General features: G+C 39.3%; 1 protein-coding gene across 1 annotated transcript; it reads right to left on the bottom strand.

Annotated features, from left to right (window-relative positions):
• Positions 1-2,391: 2,391 nt before the first annotated feature.
• LOC103812446 (cytochrome P450 7A1) lies at positions 2,392-9,691 on the bottom strand. Its single transcript, XM_018910372.3, has 8 exons — positions 9,558-9,691; positions 9,349-9,446; positions 9,069-9,213; positions 7,554-7,794; positions 6,576-7,189; positions 5,109-5,239; positions 4,006-4,181; positions 2,392-3,377 (listed from the first exon to the last, which is right to left on the bottom strand). The coding sequence occupies exons 3-8, from the start codon at positions 9,146-9,148 to the stop codon at positions 3,078-3,080; spliced, it is 1,542 nt and encodes a 513-aa protein (XP_018765917.1). The 5' UTR covers positions 9,149-9,213; positions 9,349-9,446; positions 9,558-9,691; the 3' UTR covers positions 2,392-3,077.
• Between the last annotated feature and the right edge of the window lie 8,251 nt (positions 9,692-17,942).

A 17,942-nucleotide genomic window follows, 5' to 3' on the forward strand; every position in this document is an offset into this window, starting at 1 on the left:
ATATATTGAAAAGAAAAAAAAAAGGAAATCCATATCCAAGCTATTCAAACAGTTCATCTGTGTGTCTTTTGTCACAAGGTGGAAGCATACTTAGGGGCTTATACTTGGTCTTTTCATCTGCATAACATGAGGTCAATATGAAAAAGAAGAGTCCCCTGCAGACATGCTTTATTTTCCTCAGGTTACAGGAGTCCAGAGCTGAGCAGGAAGGGCTGTTTGCCTCTGTGTTATACACTGTATCAATCTACAGGTTATGTGGTCCAGCCATCTATGGAGAGCTGGACCACATGGAGAGTTTGTGGTGATTCTGCACTTTAATCAGTATTTTCTCCACAGTCTTCAGAACTGGACTTTAATCTATGGGGCAATCCTCTGATGTTTTTACCTTCACCTGAGTTCTCTATTGTCAGTATTCCTTGGTGTGTGAGCCAGCTCAGGCAGGACACAGGAACAACCACAAGAGCATGGATGAAATGGAGAGAAAATTTGGTTCTGTTGAAACCAAGCCACGAGTTTTCCAGCTTTTACCCTTTGGATTCTCTCCCTGATCCTACTGCTGGGGGAGTGAATGAGTGGCTGTTTGGTGCTTGGCTGCTGTCTGGGTTTAAATCGTGATGCCAGAGGGGGGATTCCCAGAGCAGCACCCAGGCAGAGGCACACAGGCATGGATGAGGCACCATGGAGCTTTGTGAGTGCTAGGGGATCAGCAAACCTTCTCTTTTCCCCTGCATATCAGGGATTCATGCAGAGGTAGTTTACTACTGTTTGATTGTTCTCACAGCAGGACAGGAATCTCACCCATGCTCAACAGGATGCCTCTAAATCTGTCTCAGGACTATGTTATCTGAACACAGGTGTTGTCCAGCACACGGGGCTAAACAACAACTGGTAAGATGTATGTGGTTTTTGACACCTCACCTTGCAAGCCATTTGACCATGCTCACAACTTCCTCACCAAGCTGCCATTTTTCTCCCACTCTTGGGAAGCTCAAAGTCAGATCAGCTTGAGGAGCTACTGAATACTTCAATTTCTCATTGACCAAAGGAACTCACAAGAACCCCTTAAACCACAGCCAGAAAAGTCTGGAGCAGTTGGTTTGAAGCAGACAATGGGATGTAAAAGAGGCATAACTTTTGAGGCAACCTAGAATTAGTGTAGCAGTTGTCTTATCTCTTTTCTGTTGTTGTTTTCCATGTTGAATTCCTTCTCTTCAAGGAAGTGTATTTTTCTTAAAATATTGCATAGCCTTGCTGCCCTCAAAAACTGCTGTTTCAAGCAGGATTTATTTTTTAAAAAATGAGCAGATACTCTAATGATAAAAACATGTGCCAGGGCCCATGTCAGGCTTGCATTCACTCTCCAAATTAGCTTACATTGAATATGTTATAATTCATATGAATCATACAAAATAATTGACAGAAGTGTGAAAACAAGCTGTACTGGATCCTGTCCTTACCAAGAGAACCAAAGTAATAATTCAACCCCCCTTGCATTATACATAATTGTTTACTATTATACATGGTGCAAGAAATCAGTGTTCTCTGTTCTCCTTTGGAAAGAAAAAAGATTAAATAAAATTACAAAGACAACACACAGGTAATAAATGTGTGTTGCACACAAAATAAAGTGTTATACACATGCTGCATAATCTTTTTATTAACCTTTGAGTATTTAGCACGGTGGATAGTGAGAAGAGAAAAGAATAGATAATTTAAAGTAATTCTAGAATTCTATCAAAAATTCCTTATATAGGAAGAGTTCTATCACCTAGGCTGGATATCTTGCCCGAATGTGAAATTTGAAAATATCAACTAGCCCTGTATCTAATCTTCTCTCACGAGGCTTACTTTTGAGTTAAAGATAAAAGGTCAGATCATAAGTTCTTGGAAAAAAGCAGGATAAAAAAAATGTTTTAAGTCCATTTGTTCTTTTCATCAGCAAATTATAAGAAAGATCTCTCTTTCAGAGCAAAGAAATTTCATTAAAAAAATGACTTTGTGACAAACATACATACATACATACATACATATATACATCTGCCACATGCAGCAGAAAAGGACAGGGATGTTAGAGAGAACCAAATTATATTAACCCTGAAACTATTGTTCTTATGGACACGCCACCACTGAAAATAAAATGTGTGGGCATACTACTACCCATGGTAACTTTAATGGACTTAGACTAGGAAGACCTAAGGAGGCTTATGGAAATATGTAGTTTAGACAATGAGGATAAATGCAGCCAGAACCACTGGTGAATATGTGGTAGAGATTTATTTATCTCCATATTGGTGTTTGAGCTGGCTAGTTTAAAACTGGTTTGGGTGGCTTTGGATGAGTGCATAAACCTTTGATAAGGTTAAGATGTTAAAACAACACACAGTCTAGAGATGCATTTGGTTCAGCCAATATAATTTATTTTAACATAGTTAGCACTTTTTAAAAATAAGTATCTTACAAAGAATATGATACAAGTTTTGCAGTTTCACTTGAACGTGAATATTTCTGTAGGTTTTTTTCAAGTCTTCTTCCAGTTTTTCATAAAACCATAAATGTAATTCCCCAGGAAACTCTCCCCTCCCCACTGTGAATCTGCCTTTACACAACAAAAACTTTATTTTACCTGTGAGGAGGCCCAGCCCCCCACCCAACATTTCAATTATAGAAAAGAATATATTTTAGCTGTAGTAAAATTTTGAAATTATTACGAATTAGCTCATGAAATTCTACCTGTGGGAAAGTATTTGCTGACAGAAAAAAAACCCAGCTGCTGTACACACACAATGGAAAATCTTAACTTGCCTTTCAAAATGGTTGGTAAAATGGGAGACCTTTACATCAAAAGAGAGCATTAAACCCACTGCACACTGGTACCCAACTAGTGCACATTGTTCATTAAAATGGTGAATTAGCATCTTCACATAGATTTTCCGCCAAGACTTGAAGCATTTCATTTGCATATATACATAAAATGTATATAAAGCATAAGTTATACAGTGTATTTAGTACTGTTAGTATATACAGTGTATTTATGTACTACTAGTACACAGTGTATATGCATAATACAAAACATACATTCACAAGCATTTCAGCCTGTACCTGAAATCAATGTCATTGGATGGCTGCAAAATACCCAGTCCTGCACGGGATTGATCTAGAGAGGGACACTTCACATTACTGTCCACAAGCTCTATCTCAAAATATGAAAAAATCAGAGCCAAAAATTGTTTGATCTCATGGACAGCAAACAACCTGCCCGGGCACTTGGCAATGCCTGTCCCAAAAGGCATGTAGTAATGCTTCAGCTTCCGACCGTTCCGGTAGAAGTCGGTCTTCTCCTCTCCCTTTTCGTTCAGGAAGCGATCGTATTTGAATGTCTGCAATTAAACACACAAAAGAGTTCCTTGGTGTCTGGATACCTCCAAAAGCCAGATAAAGCTGCTAAGACACAAAAATGCAGGCTGGGAAAGGGATGTCTCCAGCAATAAGCATCATAGAGTACCACCAGCCCCCATGGTGCTGTTTTAGAAAGAGTAGCCTCTGACAAGTTCTGTTATGTGGGACAGGATCCCAGGTTCTTTGCTGATAACACCCCTTTTCCTTCCTGACCTCTAAAAATAAGGTTTGTAACCTGTGTTCTTGTTCATGCAGCAGAAGGAGAACTGGAAGAATTCTAATTCTCTGCCTTTGGGAAACTATTATCCTTATCCTTCTTCAAAGACCCTCATCACGGTGATCTTCCCTCACTGAGGAAGGCAGTAAGTAGAGGGCTGTCTGGGGCTGGTAGCACATCTTTTGGTTACACTAGAACATGTTTTTCAGGTAGTGCTTTCACTGCCTTTATTTTTTTTTTGTTTCCTGTTATCACATCTTCAGGTGTAAGAATGGGTTTTCTGGGGTACAACAGATAACCAGCCATAGGGCACCTCAGTAAATGCTTTATCCAAAGGCCTGTTTACTCCTGCCAGAGCACCAAGTTTAATGCAATTTGGAAAAAATGCTTACCAAGGGATCAGCATAGATTTCTGGATCGAAATGCAGCAGCTGAGGATAAAGAGCTACAATGTCATCTTTGCGAATATTGTAAAAGTCGTTCTCCAGGTGCAAAGTGAAATCCTCCTTGGCCACTCGGAAAGTCATGGATGCACTGGAGAGCCTCATCGCCTCCTTGATGATGCTGTCTGTTGGGTGAGGACAAGGAATGATTGCCATGGAAACAGTGTATTCACATACTGGGGGCAGGTCATGGATATTGAACTCTTTCAGAGCCATTATCAAACCCTGAATTTATTAGAAGAAATATTTTAATATTAACTTCCTAAATGCCTAAGAAAGTATTTCTCATTTCTTTTTAGCATGTCTATCCCTTCTGCAGATACCACTGAGAGCCTAATCTGCTTTCCCCACAAAAAATGCTTATAGTGGATGAAACAGAATGTTCCAAAGTGAGACATATTTTCACTCTGAGATAAAGACCAAACCAGTGAAAACTGAAAACATAACAAGAAAAAGAAACAGTGCAGTGAGCAGAATTTTCTGAAACTTTAGGAGGTCCTGTACAGAAACCCATACTCAGAAGAAAAGTAATATGGGAATTTTTTCAATATTAGATGATTTTTTTAAAGTAACAGTAGTTAAAGAGCAGCATGATCAAAACTCTCTGTACCTTCTGAAAAATGTGCTTATAATTTGAAAAATATTGAGAGAAAATAGAAGTAATGGTATTATAAAACATTGCTTCACATGATAAGAATAGGGATTTAAGTTTTGGCAACACCTTTTTATTTGATTTAAAGACATAATCAAACAAAATATTGTTCAGAATTATCCATGGGTCTATGTTATGTAGCGGTGTAGGATTATTGAGACATGCATTACCCATTAAAAAGTGCTCTTCATGTGAATTTTGATACTCCCAGTACCACCTGGGACATTGGGAAGCCTGATTGTGTTGGCTATTGCTGAGGAAGATATAGTTTCCTGTTCTACTGTTTCTTTGCTAATTCCAGAGGAATTCTATAGCAAGCATTTATATGGTAATAAAAAGAAGACCATGGAAATTGTATTGTGATTTCTGCATAAAATAATCCTGCATAAAATAGTCATACCTAGTATTGGCATATTATCCAGCTGTTTTCGGTTCAAGGAAATATTTTTGCCATCTAAGCTGATACTCTCTTCAGCACTTTCCAAAACACTTTGCACTTCTTTGGTAGCAGCTCTCATTGCTTCTGGACTCCTAAGATCAAAAGACCAAAGTTATAACATAAATTTAAAAATTCTTTAAGAAGTGGTTTTGCTATTAACTTTCTTCCTGACCAAAATTTATTTTGTTGACCAACAACTACAACCTTCTAAAATAAAACTGTTGCGGCAAAATGCTGCAGTTCCATTTTTTCATGTCTTGGCAAAGGTATGATAACTTCAAAGGATAAAAAAAAAAGGAAAAGAAAGGAATCCCAAGCATTTGATTTTGTCTGCAATGACAAGTGGGACAGAACTGATGTGTGTAATTCAGGTAATAAACAGTACTGGCACTAAAAAGCAATGCCAAAAATAAGAGAAAAACCAGCCAGTTGTAGATTAGGAAATAACCTCACTGCAGGTAGAAAGTTTAGGAACAGGATTATAGATCAGTTTTATAACATCATTTATTCTGGCTGATGTGACAATATTGTGTCTAGCTGAAAAGAATCTTCCTAATACTAAGAGCCCACGTAGTACCCTTCAGCGTCTACCCTTTCTTTCAGACATGGACTATATGAGCTTTGGTGAAAGATATAGACACAATAAAAGAGGGAGCAATTGTGTCTTGACAAAGGCACAATCAGGGTGTAACAAGACTCCAAGTCCAGGAAATCTAAAGCAAATGCATTCTTGGAGCAAAAAATACTAAATAACCTCAAAAATTTGCATTGGCAAGTAGATATGAAGGGTTAAAGCATTAGGAATTTACACACATACTTCAGAGTTAGTTATGCTGAAGCAGATAATCCAGAAAGGCCCACTCTAAAATGGACATTTATTAGTATTATCTGAGCTGTGCACTTGTCTCACAAGTAGCAAGCTCAGGAGGGGCAATCTACAGTAGAGCTTTAGTGGGATCTATCAACATATAAATTATTTTCTATTAAGTATCTGTGAAAACAATAATAAAGGAAAACCTCATTTGGCCTGCTCTAGTGAGATGGTCTAAAAATGTCTAGTTATATTTGTAGCCTTTAATACAATTAATGTTTTGACTGCAACTAGCACTTTTAATGTCATATCATACAGATTTACTCCAAAGCTTTCTTGACAAAGTGTAGCATTGCCCTGGAGTGATGTTTCTTAAAAAAAAAAAAAGCTTCTAAAGAATTGTTCTGTGCTACCACCACTTGTTCTCAGATGGGTGAAGGGCTTTTCTGTGGAAGTCCTGAACAACACAGCACTTCTGTTGCAAACAGAAGTTTTTTATCACTGATGAGGTATCAAGGAGTGGAACTGGCCTGTACTAATGAATTAGTTTCTGAAAGATAAAAATATTTTTCTTGTTTGGGAAATATTGTTTGGGAGCAACAAGTACTGGGACTTACTTAAGAAGATAGAACAAGGTCCAAAAGGTGGCTGGAATGGTGTTTGCTTGAGAGGCCCAGAGCACTGCCACGTGGGTCTTGGCTTTCTCCATGTCATCGAAGGTTGACAGGGTGTCGTTCAGGAACATGCGGAGGGTGACAAGCTCAGAGAGGTTGTCCCTTTTCAGGAGGTTCTTGTGCAGGAGTGCCTCTCCCAGCCTCTCACGTGCGCTGTGGGCACTCTTGAAGAGGTGGATGGGCAGCCCTGCCACGAGGGCTGGGAAAATCTTATCAAATTCCTTGAAGTTTTCAAGGGCATTTAGGATATGAGCTCTCTCAGTTTCCTGCTTTGATGATAAGTTTTTATCATTATTTGAATTAAATTCTTTACCAAAAAGTGTTAAAAAGCCAGACTCAAACATCACTTGGCAACAGAAGGTATAAAGTCCTTCTGTCACCCAGGTATTAGACTGAAGCTTAGGTGCTCTTGACTGCAGCATGACATACTGTAGGTTTTCCATCATTGCTTCAATGAGGGCATCTAGGGCATTGCCTTGAAGGGTTCTAATGAAAGTCTGATGAAAATTTTCAGTGGTGTTTCCCTCCTCTGGGTCAATGCTACCATGCCCAAAAGCCTGTCACAAAATAAATTGTATGCATGATAAGTAAGGCCTGTCATTACATGGATGATAAAATCTAACAGAAACAAAAGCCAAAGTATAACTTCATAGCTTTCTAGAGGAAAGGATAATAATGTAATAAAAGAATGTACTGTACATTCTTCATTGTTCTAAGAATAATGTATAGTCTTAGAACAATCCAAATCACTGCAAATTTCTTTTCCATTTAGGTAGAGGAAGAAAAAAGACCTCAATATTTTAAACCAGTAAAAGTGCAGAAATGTGAAACCAATCCATAACTATCCAAAGACATAGTTATGTTTACAGGAATTAACTGTCAGCAGATACTTTGCATGTTAGATATTAAAACCAGGAATACCTTGGCAGAAGTAGCAAAGTGGAACTTTTTCCAGTCCAAGTGTTTTCCCTGGCGCATCAATGCATGGTATGAAAAAGGATCAGTGAGGAAATGAATGTATTTCCCTGCTACATGGCAAGTGAAGATGTGGCCATGCTTCTTCTGCTTTTCTTTGAGGAATTCAAGGGGGTTGGCACCAAACTTCAAGGCACAGCCCAGGTATGGAAGGAACCCGTTTTCAAGAGGTGGCTCACCTTGCCGCCTACAAAACACAAAACAAAAGCCCAGTTTAAAATCATATATAAAGATCTCTTCTCCAGGACTATCAGGTATGTAAAATACTGATGTTAGGCTTTCTGAAATGTGAAAAAATATTAAGAAAAAAAATCCCAAACAAGTAGTTTATTTACAAATATTTTTCTCCCTTTTAAGAGCTAAGCTATGTAAGAAAGAACAATTTTAACTATTAATAGACATAATAAAACATATAATAAAACAGTTTGATTATGTCATATGTATTTCCCCCAGATCAGACGTATATTTTTCACCTGTTCAAATGCAAAATTATTGCCATTAGGTAACACACAGCTATGAAATTGTCACATTAATAAATATATTAGATAACATATTTATCTTAGATATTATCTAAGACAATTTTTGGGCAATTTTATCCACAATTTCATTTGAATACCAAGGAAAGAATTTTTAGCATAGAAAAGTTGTTATTATTGGCACATCCCATTAATAGACCAGATCTTTCTAAAAATATGGGAATTTTGCTATGATCCTCAGTAAGCATAAGATCTAGTGTTTCAGATGTGTCATCAAGCACATGCTGATTAATTAAGCAGATACTTAAAGCAAAGCATACGTTTAAATTATTTTCTTTTTTGAGTAGGAAGAGCTTTCCTGTATAAGGACATTATGAGTGCTGAAATAACTTTCATATAATACTTCAACTTTTGCAGTAAATGAAGTTAATTATTTTCACTTTTTTTAAAATGAAACTTTTTAAAATAAAACTAGAAAATGACTGTGGAAATTAAAAAATAAGAAGAGTTAAGCAAATTACTCGCTCCTTATATAAATGTGTCAGCAGGATAAATGCTTTTAAGGAATATACCTCATACATAAATATTACCTGTATTAAATTGTGTTACTAGATATAATAGAAAAACATTTATAAATAGGTATTGAACAATAATTGCATATGAGTAGGTATTCGCTGTGATTACAATACAGGTGAAATTACAGCCCCAAACTCTAGGAAATCAGGACATACATATTCATATTTTAATTAACTCAGTGATGCATAGATTTGTATCTACAGCTACCTCTAGGCATCAATACACTATTATTGCAGACTTCATACAGAAAAATTGTATTGGAACATAAATCTCTCAAAAGACCAAACTACATCATTGTCTATGCTGTCCTGCATATGTCTGACCACAGTTCTCTTAGTGATGTACACAGGATATTTGACAAAAATAAAGGCCAGGCACACTGAGATGCTTTTACAGAAAGAGTCCTTACCTTCTCCTCCTCCCTAGAAGAAACCAAGACACACAACAAAGTATTACTGCCACTCCCAAGATCCAGGATGCTAGGAACATTTCTGGTAATGCCCGAAAGCTTCCAAGTGGAAAATGGGTAACTACCAGGATGGCAGGAGAGGTGACTGAGAATGAAACAGAAGACAGGTCACAATTTATATACAGTGGGTACACTACTGTATCTAACGGCACTGAGTCAACCTAGCAAGCTATTGATTAACCATTTCTGGAGAGAGCTTGTTCCCTCTCTGCTCTGTCACCTTTCTGCAGAGAGCTTCGCCGGATTGATGCAGAGAGTTGCAGATCTGGCCTTGAGTTAATGTCACGTAGCAGTAGCAGTTCCAAAGTAACCAAACAGCTGTAATAGTTGATAATTTGAAGGTTAGCCAGGTGTATTTTGATGAATCCTGCAGATTTACCAATTGCAGTTTATAGTTCAAGTTTAGCAATAAATGAAATGGTTACTGACCGGTGTCCAGGAGATTCAGGCTGTGCTAACTGGTGGCTGCAGCCCGAGCTGCCCTTCAGCTGCCAGCCTGCTCCCCCTCCCTTCTCCTTGTGGGCTGCCCTGGCTCTGGTGTGCCACTGCAAGAGGGAACGGCGGGGTTCAGCAGCTGGGCAAAGGCATGGCTGCGGAGGTGGACTTACTTCCTCTAACAACATTTGTCTGGAAGAAAGGGTAAAAGTGGTCTTCCACAGAACCATAGAGTGAATTATAGAAGAAAATTAAAGTAGATCTAGACAACCACACTGGTCTGGGGTTTTTCATTTTCCTTGGACCACCTTTTATTTTCCTACTAAACATTTTCTGCTTTCTATTGTTGACTTAGGAGAATTCAAAGTTTGGCTTGCTCCTAGACCTGGCATCAAGCCATCAAGGAGGCAGCTCAGGTATAGTGATGTTTCATTCGTCATCAAGGCCTAATATATTTTTAAGAGAGAAATGGAAGGGTTTTTCAGACTCACTTTTGTACCAGTTTTTGTTGGTGTCCCTACAGCTGTGTGATAAAACAATAAAGATTTGGACAACTTGCTGTTGCTATTGAGCAACTACACTGAAGGCATTGACACTCAAATCTGGCAGGTGGAAATATTGCCCTGGCTTCAAACCAGGGCAGACAGTGAGACATGGGATAGCTGTGCACATGTCATTACATTTGAGTCAATTTTTAAATACTATACCAAAGAAATAAACCTTATTAACAGCATCAAGGTTTGCCCCCACTTCATCTAAAAATCACTCCTTTGGCATGTCAGTCCCAGACCTCTATCCCATTTTCATTTAAGCACAGGTGTTTCATATATTTTCCTGTAAAAAGTTCTTTTCCATCAGCTGAATTTATCTTGCTATTATATAATTGCTTTATAAAAACCTTGCTTTCCCATTTCCTGCCCATTTGCATTATTGAAAAATTCAGTTCTAGGTGTCATCTTTGATTTCATCCTTTGACTTCTTCATCCTAAACAAGAATAATAATTTTATTCCTATTCTTCTTATTTTATTATATTGGTGTTAATTCTTTTTGCATGTGCAGTTGAAACAACACTGAAAAAGAAAGAAGTTACTGTCAGTTTTGTGTCCAACACCCAGGAATAACATTTAACCAGCAATAGTTGCCTGTGTCCCCTCAACATATCTTGTGCTGCATGACGTAGAGCTGCCATCACAGTTGCCTCCTCCCTCTGTGCTTTGGGTTGTTGTACTGCAAAGTGATGATAACATCATTTATAAATGGCATCCTGCTGCCAGCAAAGAGCAACAGTAACTTCTCTAAAGCTGCCCACCTTCTTTCACTTTCTGCTTTGTACATACATAATATTTCTAAAAGTACAACCAGATGTAGGCAGAGCACAGGAGCTGCCTGGCAACTTACCTGAAATAATTGCTTTTTGTCTCAGGAAAGTCTTAAATAAGCCAATTTACAGTCCCAAATGCACCCTCTATTACAACAGGCTGCAGGCTGTGACTTATGTCCTTGTGATAAAGGCAAGCAGGAGTCTTGTCTGCCACAGATACTCCACCAGATTTAGCAGACAATAAGGGTGGATCTCCTTCCATTTATATCAGTGGGCATTAGGCTTTCCTGATTTTTCAGCCGTACCAGTGGAGTGCCCTGAAGTTCTGGGTGTGGTATTTTGGTGTTCTTCAGAGAAATACACTATTTCCCACAGACAAAGCTCAGGCAGCTGCCAGAAGTATGTACAGCAGGGATTAAAGGCAACATGTTCTACAGATTGACAGGTAGTACATTTTCTGCAGCCCTTTGTGTGTTGTGTATGAGCTTGACTGTCTTGCCACAGCCCAAGGGGATGATCCACAGGAGTTATGGGTACAGTCAGAAAAAACACACTGACCTGGCTCCGTGAAGAAAACTCCTTGTGTAAATGGTAAGAATATTAATGTGAAAAACTGACACAACTTGGGCTCAAGACTCAACTCAGGCCAGTGATAGCATCAGGAATAAAGCACTGCATATGTTTGAAGCCTTTGTTGTTGCAGGTTTGAGCATGGGTGCTCATCAAGAGCATCATTGCTGAGTAGCAACGGATCAAATATTAGTTAGAAAATGCAAAACCTTTTAAAAACTGTGATAGGACCTTTTGGTCAAGCCCTAATGAACAGCAGTTTAGAAAGAGCAGCTCAAGAGCACGTGGATGCAGGCAAAAGAGCATGCTGACATTTCACCCAGTGGAGCGCATTTAGCAGCCGCTTCCACCCAGCCTGGCTGCCCACACAGGCTCCGAGGGCATCCGTGTCTGCACAAGGTCTGCTCGTGTCTTCAGGGCCAGGAACTGTGGTGGGACTGATGCATGGTTAGATTGCACCACTTTCCCACAAAGGGCACCAAAACACTTTTCACCCAGATACACCCACTGGCTGTGGGCAGAGGCTGCCAGGAGCACTCTTATCTATCACCGCTGCTCCAGCCACTGAAGTTGAGCAGTGCCCTCCATGGAGCCAATACCCTTCCCATAAAACAGCTCACTTCTGTGGTGATTCCTGAAACCTAAGAGAAGCCTTTGGGTTCTGCTGCTCCAAAACTGCTCACTATCTACACCTGAACTTCATCTCATATGCTGTAGCTACATGGCTTTCATTAGTCACAATCCACACATGGTATTTAAATTAATAGAAAATAATAAATGGACCAAGCTGAGGGGAATAATATTTTTCCAGGGTTGCTGACAGCTTCATAACCTGGGAGCACTGATGCACACAAGGGTGTGCTGGACTTAGGAGAGGCTGCTGATTACATTTGGCAGTAAATAGCATATTTCCACAAAGCCAACTCTATAACTTATTTATTCATGGGAAGTAAATAAGAGGTACACACTACAAAGAAAGGATTGGCTTTTTTTCTCATGCACGTGTTGTGAGAACTGGTTTGTTTTCTTTCATCAACAGATGAAAAACCCTGAAACCACACAAACCAAACATTTTGCTCAGCAGTGGGAAGGCAGCCCTGCAGTTCATAGAACAGGAGCAGGCTAACATGCTACAACCAGAAGATGCAACTGCAGCTATGAAACACTTCTGCAGCTGTGAAACTTATAAAAGGAATTTCAGAAAGATGGAGAAATATGAAAGGAAAGCTTAAACAAGAAGTTGCTCAGGGAAGCTGCTTGTAGCTCAGAACCTTTGCAGCCAGCAAAAGCTAATAAATAATTATGTGTCACCACCTACTGGTAAACCTCTTTGTGTGACACTTGTTTTTAACAGCAGCTACTGAATTTTGCAAGCCAATATTTGTTTCTTGTTTCTATACACCAAAAATGGTATTTCTTCCATGTGCCTTTGTATTTTTCTTTGCCTTTACATCAAATATCTCTTTAATGAAGATATGGAGATATGCTATGGTAAGATCACTGAGGTTTCTGAGGGCCAAGCTTTTTTGGGATCACATGAAAACATTAAACAGAACAAGAAATAAGGCTTTGCTCCTCACCAGCACAATAAAAATCCATTTTTAGAGAGGAATGATGGCTGTCAGAACACAGGATCCTGTATTGTGGGGACAGTCCAGAAATTGAAGGTCCTTGTGCAGCATCAGTGTTGACTTGGCACAACCATCATATGTCTGCAAATTGAAAGGCATCAGCAACGCTCTGGGCACAGGGAGGAGAACACTGGCTGCCGTGTCCCCTCACAACAACAGACCTGACACACCATGGCACACCATGGCACAACATTGCCCAGCCTGCCCTCATGAACCAGCTGTTGTTACCAAGAGATCATGCCAGAAATGTAGTATCTTCCCCAGAGAGACTGTAATTCCAGATATAATTCTAACAGATCCCTAGCTGGATTCACCTTTTCCCTAGTTTTACTGGGTCAGTGGAATAGGTGGAATTCTTGTATACCTAAATTATAATAGACTATCTAAAAGAATATGAGAGAAATTATATTAAAGGCACCGTAAAGAATAATGCCATAGTTTAATTATTTTATGATCTACACAACCTGAAATAAATTCATGATACTACAGTATCACTCCACAACTCTATTTTAGCAACTGTCATGGTTGTTAAGAGGGCAGACTTTGCCTACATTATACTCTGCCTTCTGCAAAATTTGTGAATCATCTGACTCCAGCAAAATAGCATGATCCTGTTTCCTTAAAAAAAAATTAAAAATAATTTTTTTTTTTAAATCATTACCATCATCTTTTTTTTTTAATATAGATTGTATGTAGATTAAGAGGTACAACTCTTTTGTAATCTGATACGACTGTGATATATTTGACCCTGTTATTTTTTTCATGATGAAGCACTCTGCACCGACAATGCATTGTATTTACATTAGGATAACCAGCATTGATGGGCTATAAAATTAGACAGGCTTGGGAACTGGGTTTATTCGCATCCTGTTTCAGGACAATTGCCCTGAGCATTTAATAGTAAGGACAGATATTTCTTCTAATGACAGAGTTAATATTTCCATATTTATCTCAGAGTATCCTCTGAATGTGCTTATATATCAGATAATGAACTTGATTTACTTGCACCATAGCAGTTCATTTTCTCTCTGGGATTTTCTTTGTTTTTTAGGAATGTCAGTTGAAAGTTCGTTAACCTTCCTATCAGACCTGGGATTTACAATCTTCCCTTTAATATCAAGCATTAGAAACTAAATCTCAATCAGAAACACCATCCTTTACTTGAATTTTAATAGAAAAAAAAGGAAAGGGAGCTATTAAAAACATGATTAAAGTAACAATTGAGAATATTAATATTTATGAAAGTTACCTTTTTCTAAGTATTGCTGAGGAGAAGCTGTAAAGAGAGCAATTATGAAAGTGGAGACAAAAGAGAACTCATACGGGAACCCAAGCAGGAAAAGGAAATGGCTGTAAAATAAACCATGAGGAGTTATTACCACTCAAACAGTGCAGCAAACTGCATTTTCTTAAAGCAATTTTTTCTTTTTTTAAACTCTGCAGTTGAGTTGTATTGTATCATTTTATAACAAAACAGAAGCTTCTTCATTATCCTGTTACATCTAAATGTGCAATTGCAGGTGCTCAAAACACTTAACAGTGAGAAATCAAATCTCAGATGTGATTACAAAAACGATGCAGCTCACTGCAACCAAATAATTATTTGAAGAAAGGTAACAAGCCAGGAGAAGATTGCAGCAATCCAATTGTCTGGGTGAACACTACAAGCTGTTCTGGGCTGCTCCAGCAGATGGAGCAGGGAATGCAATGGCACCTTCTGCCTCACTTTGCTTCTCTTTGCTTTTCTTCTGCTGATGCTCTTTTCCTTCCTTCCTCTCTTTCTCCCTCCCCCCCTTTTAAAGAGGTGCAGTGCCCTGTAGCTTCCTAGTTGCTCTTTAACTATCAGCCCTCCAGTATGTAAAGGGGGCTTACAAAATTATGGAAAGGGACTTTTTGCACAAACATGTAGTGATCAGACAAGTGGTACAGGTTTTAAAACAAAAGAAGGTAGATTTAGATCATATATGAGGAAGAAAATCTTTACTGTGAGGATGGTGAGGCACTGGAACAAGTTGCCACGTTGCCCAGAGATGCTGTGGACTTTTCATCCCTGAAAGTGTTCAAGACCAGGGTGGATGAGACTCTGAGCAATCCAGTGGAAGGTGTTCCTGCCCATGGCAGCGGGGCTGGAACTAGATGTTCTTTAAGGTTCACTTCCAATCCAAACCGTTCTATGATTATATGATTCACTGCCTGAGTTTGGCATCCATTAAGTGTAGCACTTATTTCATGTCCCCTCCTTCGTCACACTCACAATTCACTCTACATCAGCATTTAGAAGCCATGGAGATTCAGTGACACCTGCACCTGTTCTGTAAGAAGGGCATCTTAAGAACCTCTCAACAACCTCTGGATGTTGTTTCCATCTTCTCTATGCAAGAGCTTGCATTGCTCTGGTCCTGCAGTGTGGATTTTGGTCACTTTTGCAAACCTCACATCAGGTTGCTGTGGGGTTGGCTTCGTGCTCCTTTTCTTCCTGAAGTGACCACATGTGCAAGGACAACATCCATTGCTCCAGTGTGAAAGGAAATCAGAGGGCCCCCAGAAGACTACCTTACTGGCAAGATGGTATTCTGGCTGGGAGCCAGCTTGGCACCTGTAGTCACAGTGGGGACTTTTTATTTCAGCTATGGCCACTACAGGTCTAAGGGGAGGCAGAGGCTGATATCTGTTGGAAACCACCAGCAACTTCCCCTTGATGGTGATTTCAGGAGCAATTAGGCCACTTTGGGATTGTAGAAGTCTCCAGAAGTTTGGGGAAAATGGAGAAGCTGGATTAACAGTGCAGCTGGAAAGGGTCCACAGCCTGAAAATGGTGGGGGTCATCAGCACAGCTTTCCTTGAACAGTTTTTCTTTGGTTTCAGAATATTTTTACTTTTCTTTTTCGTCTACACATGAACACAGGAATCATCCTCTGAGAGCATCCCTGGTGGATTTATGAAAGCCTGTTGCCTAGGCATAGAAAATTTTGCCAAGAATGGTTGGATATAAATATGGTTTTTAATGAAGATCTGAGCTTCACTGGACTGTGCAAAGAAGTAGAAGTGTGGGGCACACAGTGATGCAACTGGGCCACATTTTACTCTTCCAATGGAAAATACACATTCTTCTACTACTAGATTTACTTAAAGATTTCTTTTTCCTATAGCTATATTCTCCTTTATATAATAAAATATTTATTGGAAGATACGAGCCAAGATTGAAGAGTGAGCACCTTTCTATATTACAGAAGAAATCTACCATTCATCACTTCAATTCTTTTCTGTGATACATTCCTCTTCATGATCATACTTCTATGAGCCAAAGCTTTCTTCATTTTCTTCAGTTTTCTTTTTTTTTTTTTTTTGAGAAAGCAAACTGTGACAGTGAACAATGTCTTCATTGTGCAAAAGAAAGGAAAAATAAGGCATGGTGGTGTCACAGACATAATATGAAACCAACTTCAGAGTGTAAGGCTGTTCAACTCTCCAGATTAGAATAAAAAGATATGAATATGGGACTAAATAAACTGTCCAAGCACAGCCCACTGGTTTTACATGTGAATCAGCCTTCCGGCCTAGGAAAATTGAATTGCAACTGAATACAGATTACTAATTTGGAAAAGTTATATTAATTTTCACTACCAGAGTTGCTGTGATATTGTATTTTACCTACTTATTTCTACATGTTTCTGTATTATTTTTGACTTAAATAGGCAAAGATCAGAGATCTACCTCTTACAGCTTTGCTTTGCAGTTGAAAAGACAAACTACAGGTAGAAAGACAAAAATTAAAACAGAAAACCACAAAAAGAACAGGGTAACATGAAGAAAGAAGCTGATGGAAGAGGGGTGACAGGTAGATGTTGCAGAGAACAGGAAAATAAAGACAAAACACAAGGTAAAAGATAGAGGCATTTAAACAGCTGGTTAGTTTACAAATGGGGACAATTATAGCTTTTTTAACAAATAGACAAACATTGGTGCTCCAGTAGTTATATAGCTCAAGACTGGTCTCATAAGTTAAACAAGTTTGTTGTGGTCAGAAATGCAGTGGCAGACTGCCAAAAACCACTCCTGAGCTAAGGGAAGCATTTGACTTGCTGAGTCAGCATGGAGACAGCTCCCCAGAAAAGTATGGGCACTGTGCCAATACCAACACATGCCTTTGGATGAGCCACCTCCTGATTGCTCACAGCAATTCAAGTTCCCATGACAGTTTCCCCCAAAATTTTTGGCTCAGTCCAAAGACTTCCAGTGGTGACAGACATAAAAGTGAAATTCTAATTATAACTGCTCAGCAGTGGTAATTTGTGACTGAGGAATGATCTGGCATGGAGGGGAAGGAGGGGTTAAACTGGCTGGAAGCAGGAATGCCAGAGCCAGAACAGACTCCTTCCAAGGGAGTGAAGTTTCCCTCAGTGATGGGATAAGAAACAGTCTCAGCTTTGTCTTGTAGCCATCCTGGAATGAGAGTGCTCAGGGAGCCAAGCTCAGGGGCAAATTCTGAGCAGCAGAGCTGGGTGAAGGGTGGATCCACAGGCTGAGGTGCCCTATGCAAATAATCTTGGATTTGGTGTTGTGTACATAAGGCATCTGTTTGTGATGCATCTTTGCAGATTCCAGTAGAAGCGCATATTGTGACGGGACCCCACCCAATGCATTGTTCATTAACTTCTTTTATAATTAAGCATAAGGGTGTGTTTAATTCACCTCGAAGGAACCATAAAAATTCTCCAACAGGTGCCACTAGTGAGCCTTGCTGGAGCAGCGGCTCTTGGCCTCCACTCTCCTTTGCCTCTTCTTCCAGAGGTTGCAGCCCCAAAGGCCAGAGCAGAGCAAAAGAACTGTCCACCTCTGTCCCACCACCCCAGAGG

This window comes from Serinus canaria, chromosome 2 (assembly GCF_022539315.1).
Source record: "Serinus canaria isolate serCan28SL12 chromosome 2, serCan2020, whole genome shotgun sequence".
Classification (NCBI taxonomy): Eukaryota; Metazoa; Chordata; class Aves; order Passeriformes; family Fringillidae; genus Serinus; species Serinus canaria.

Coding starts and splice junctions, on each gene's coding strand:
- LOC103812446 (XM_018910372.3), bottom strand. CDS start 9,148: ATGTTCCTAGCATCCTGGATCTTGGGAGTGGCAGTAATACTTTGTTGT. Junction 5,240..6,575: donor ACCTTGTTCTATCTTCTTAA/GTAAGTCCCAGT, acceptor TTTTGATCTTAG/GAGTCCAGAAGCAATGAGAG. Junction 4,182..5,108: donor GGATAATATGCCAATACTAG/GTATGACTATTT, acceptor CTCACCCAACAG/ACAGCATCATCAAGGAGGCG.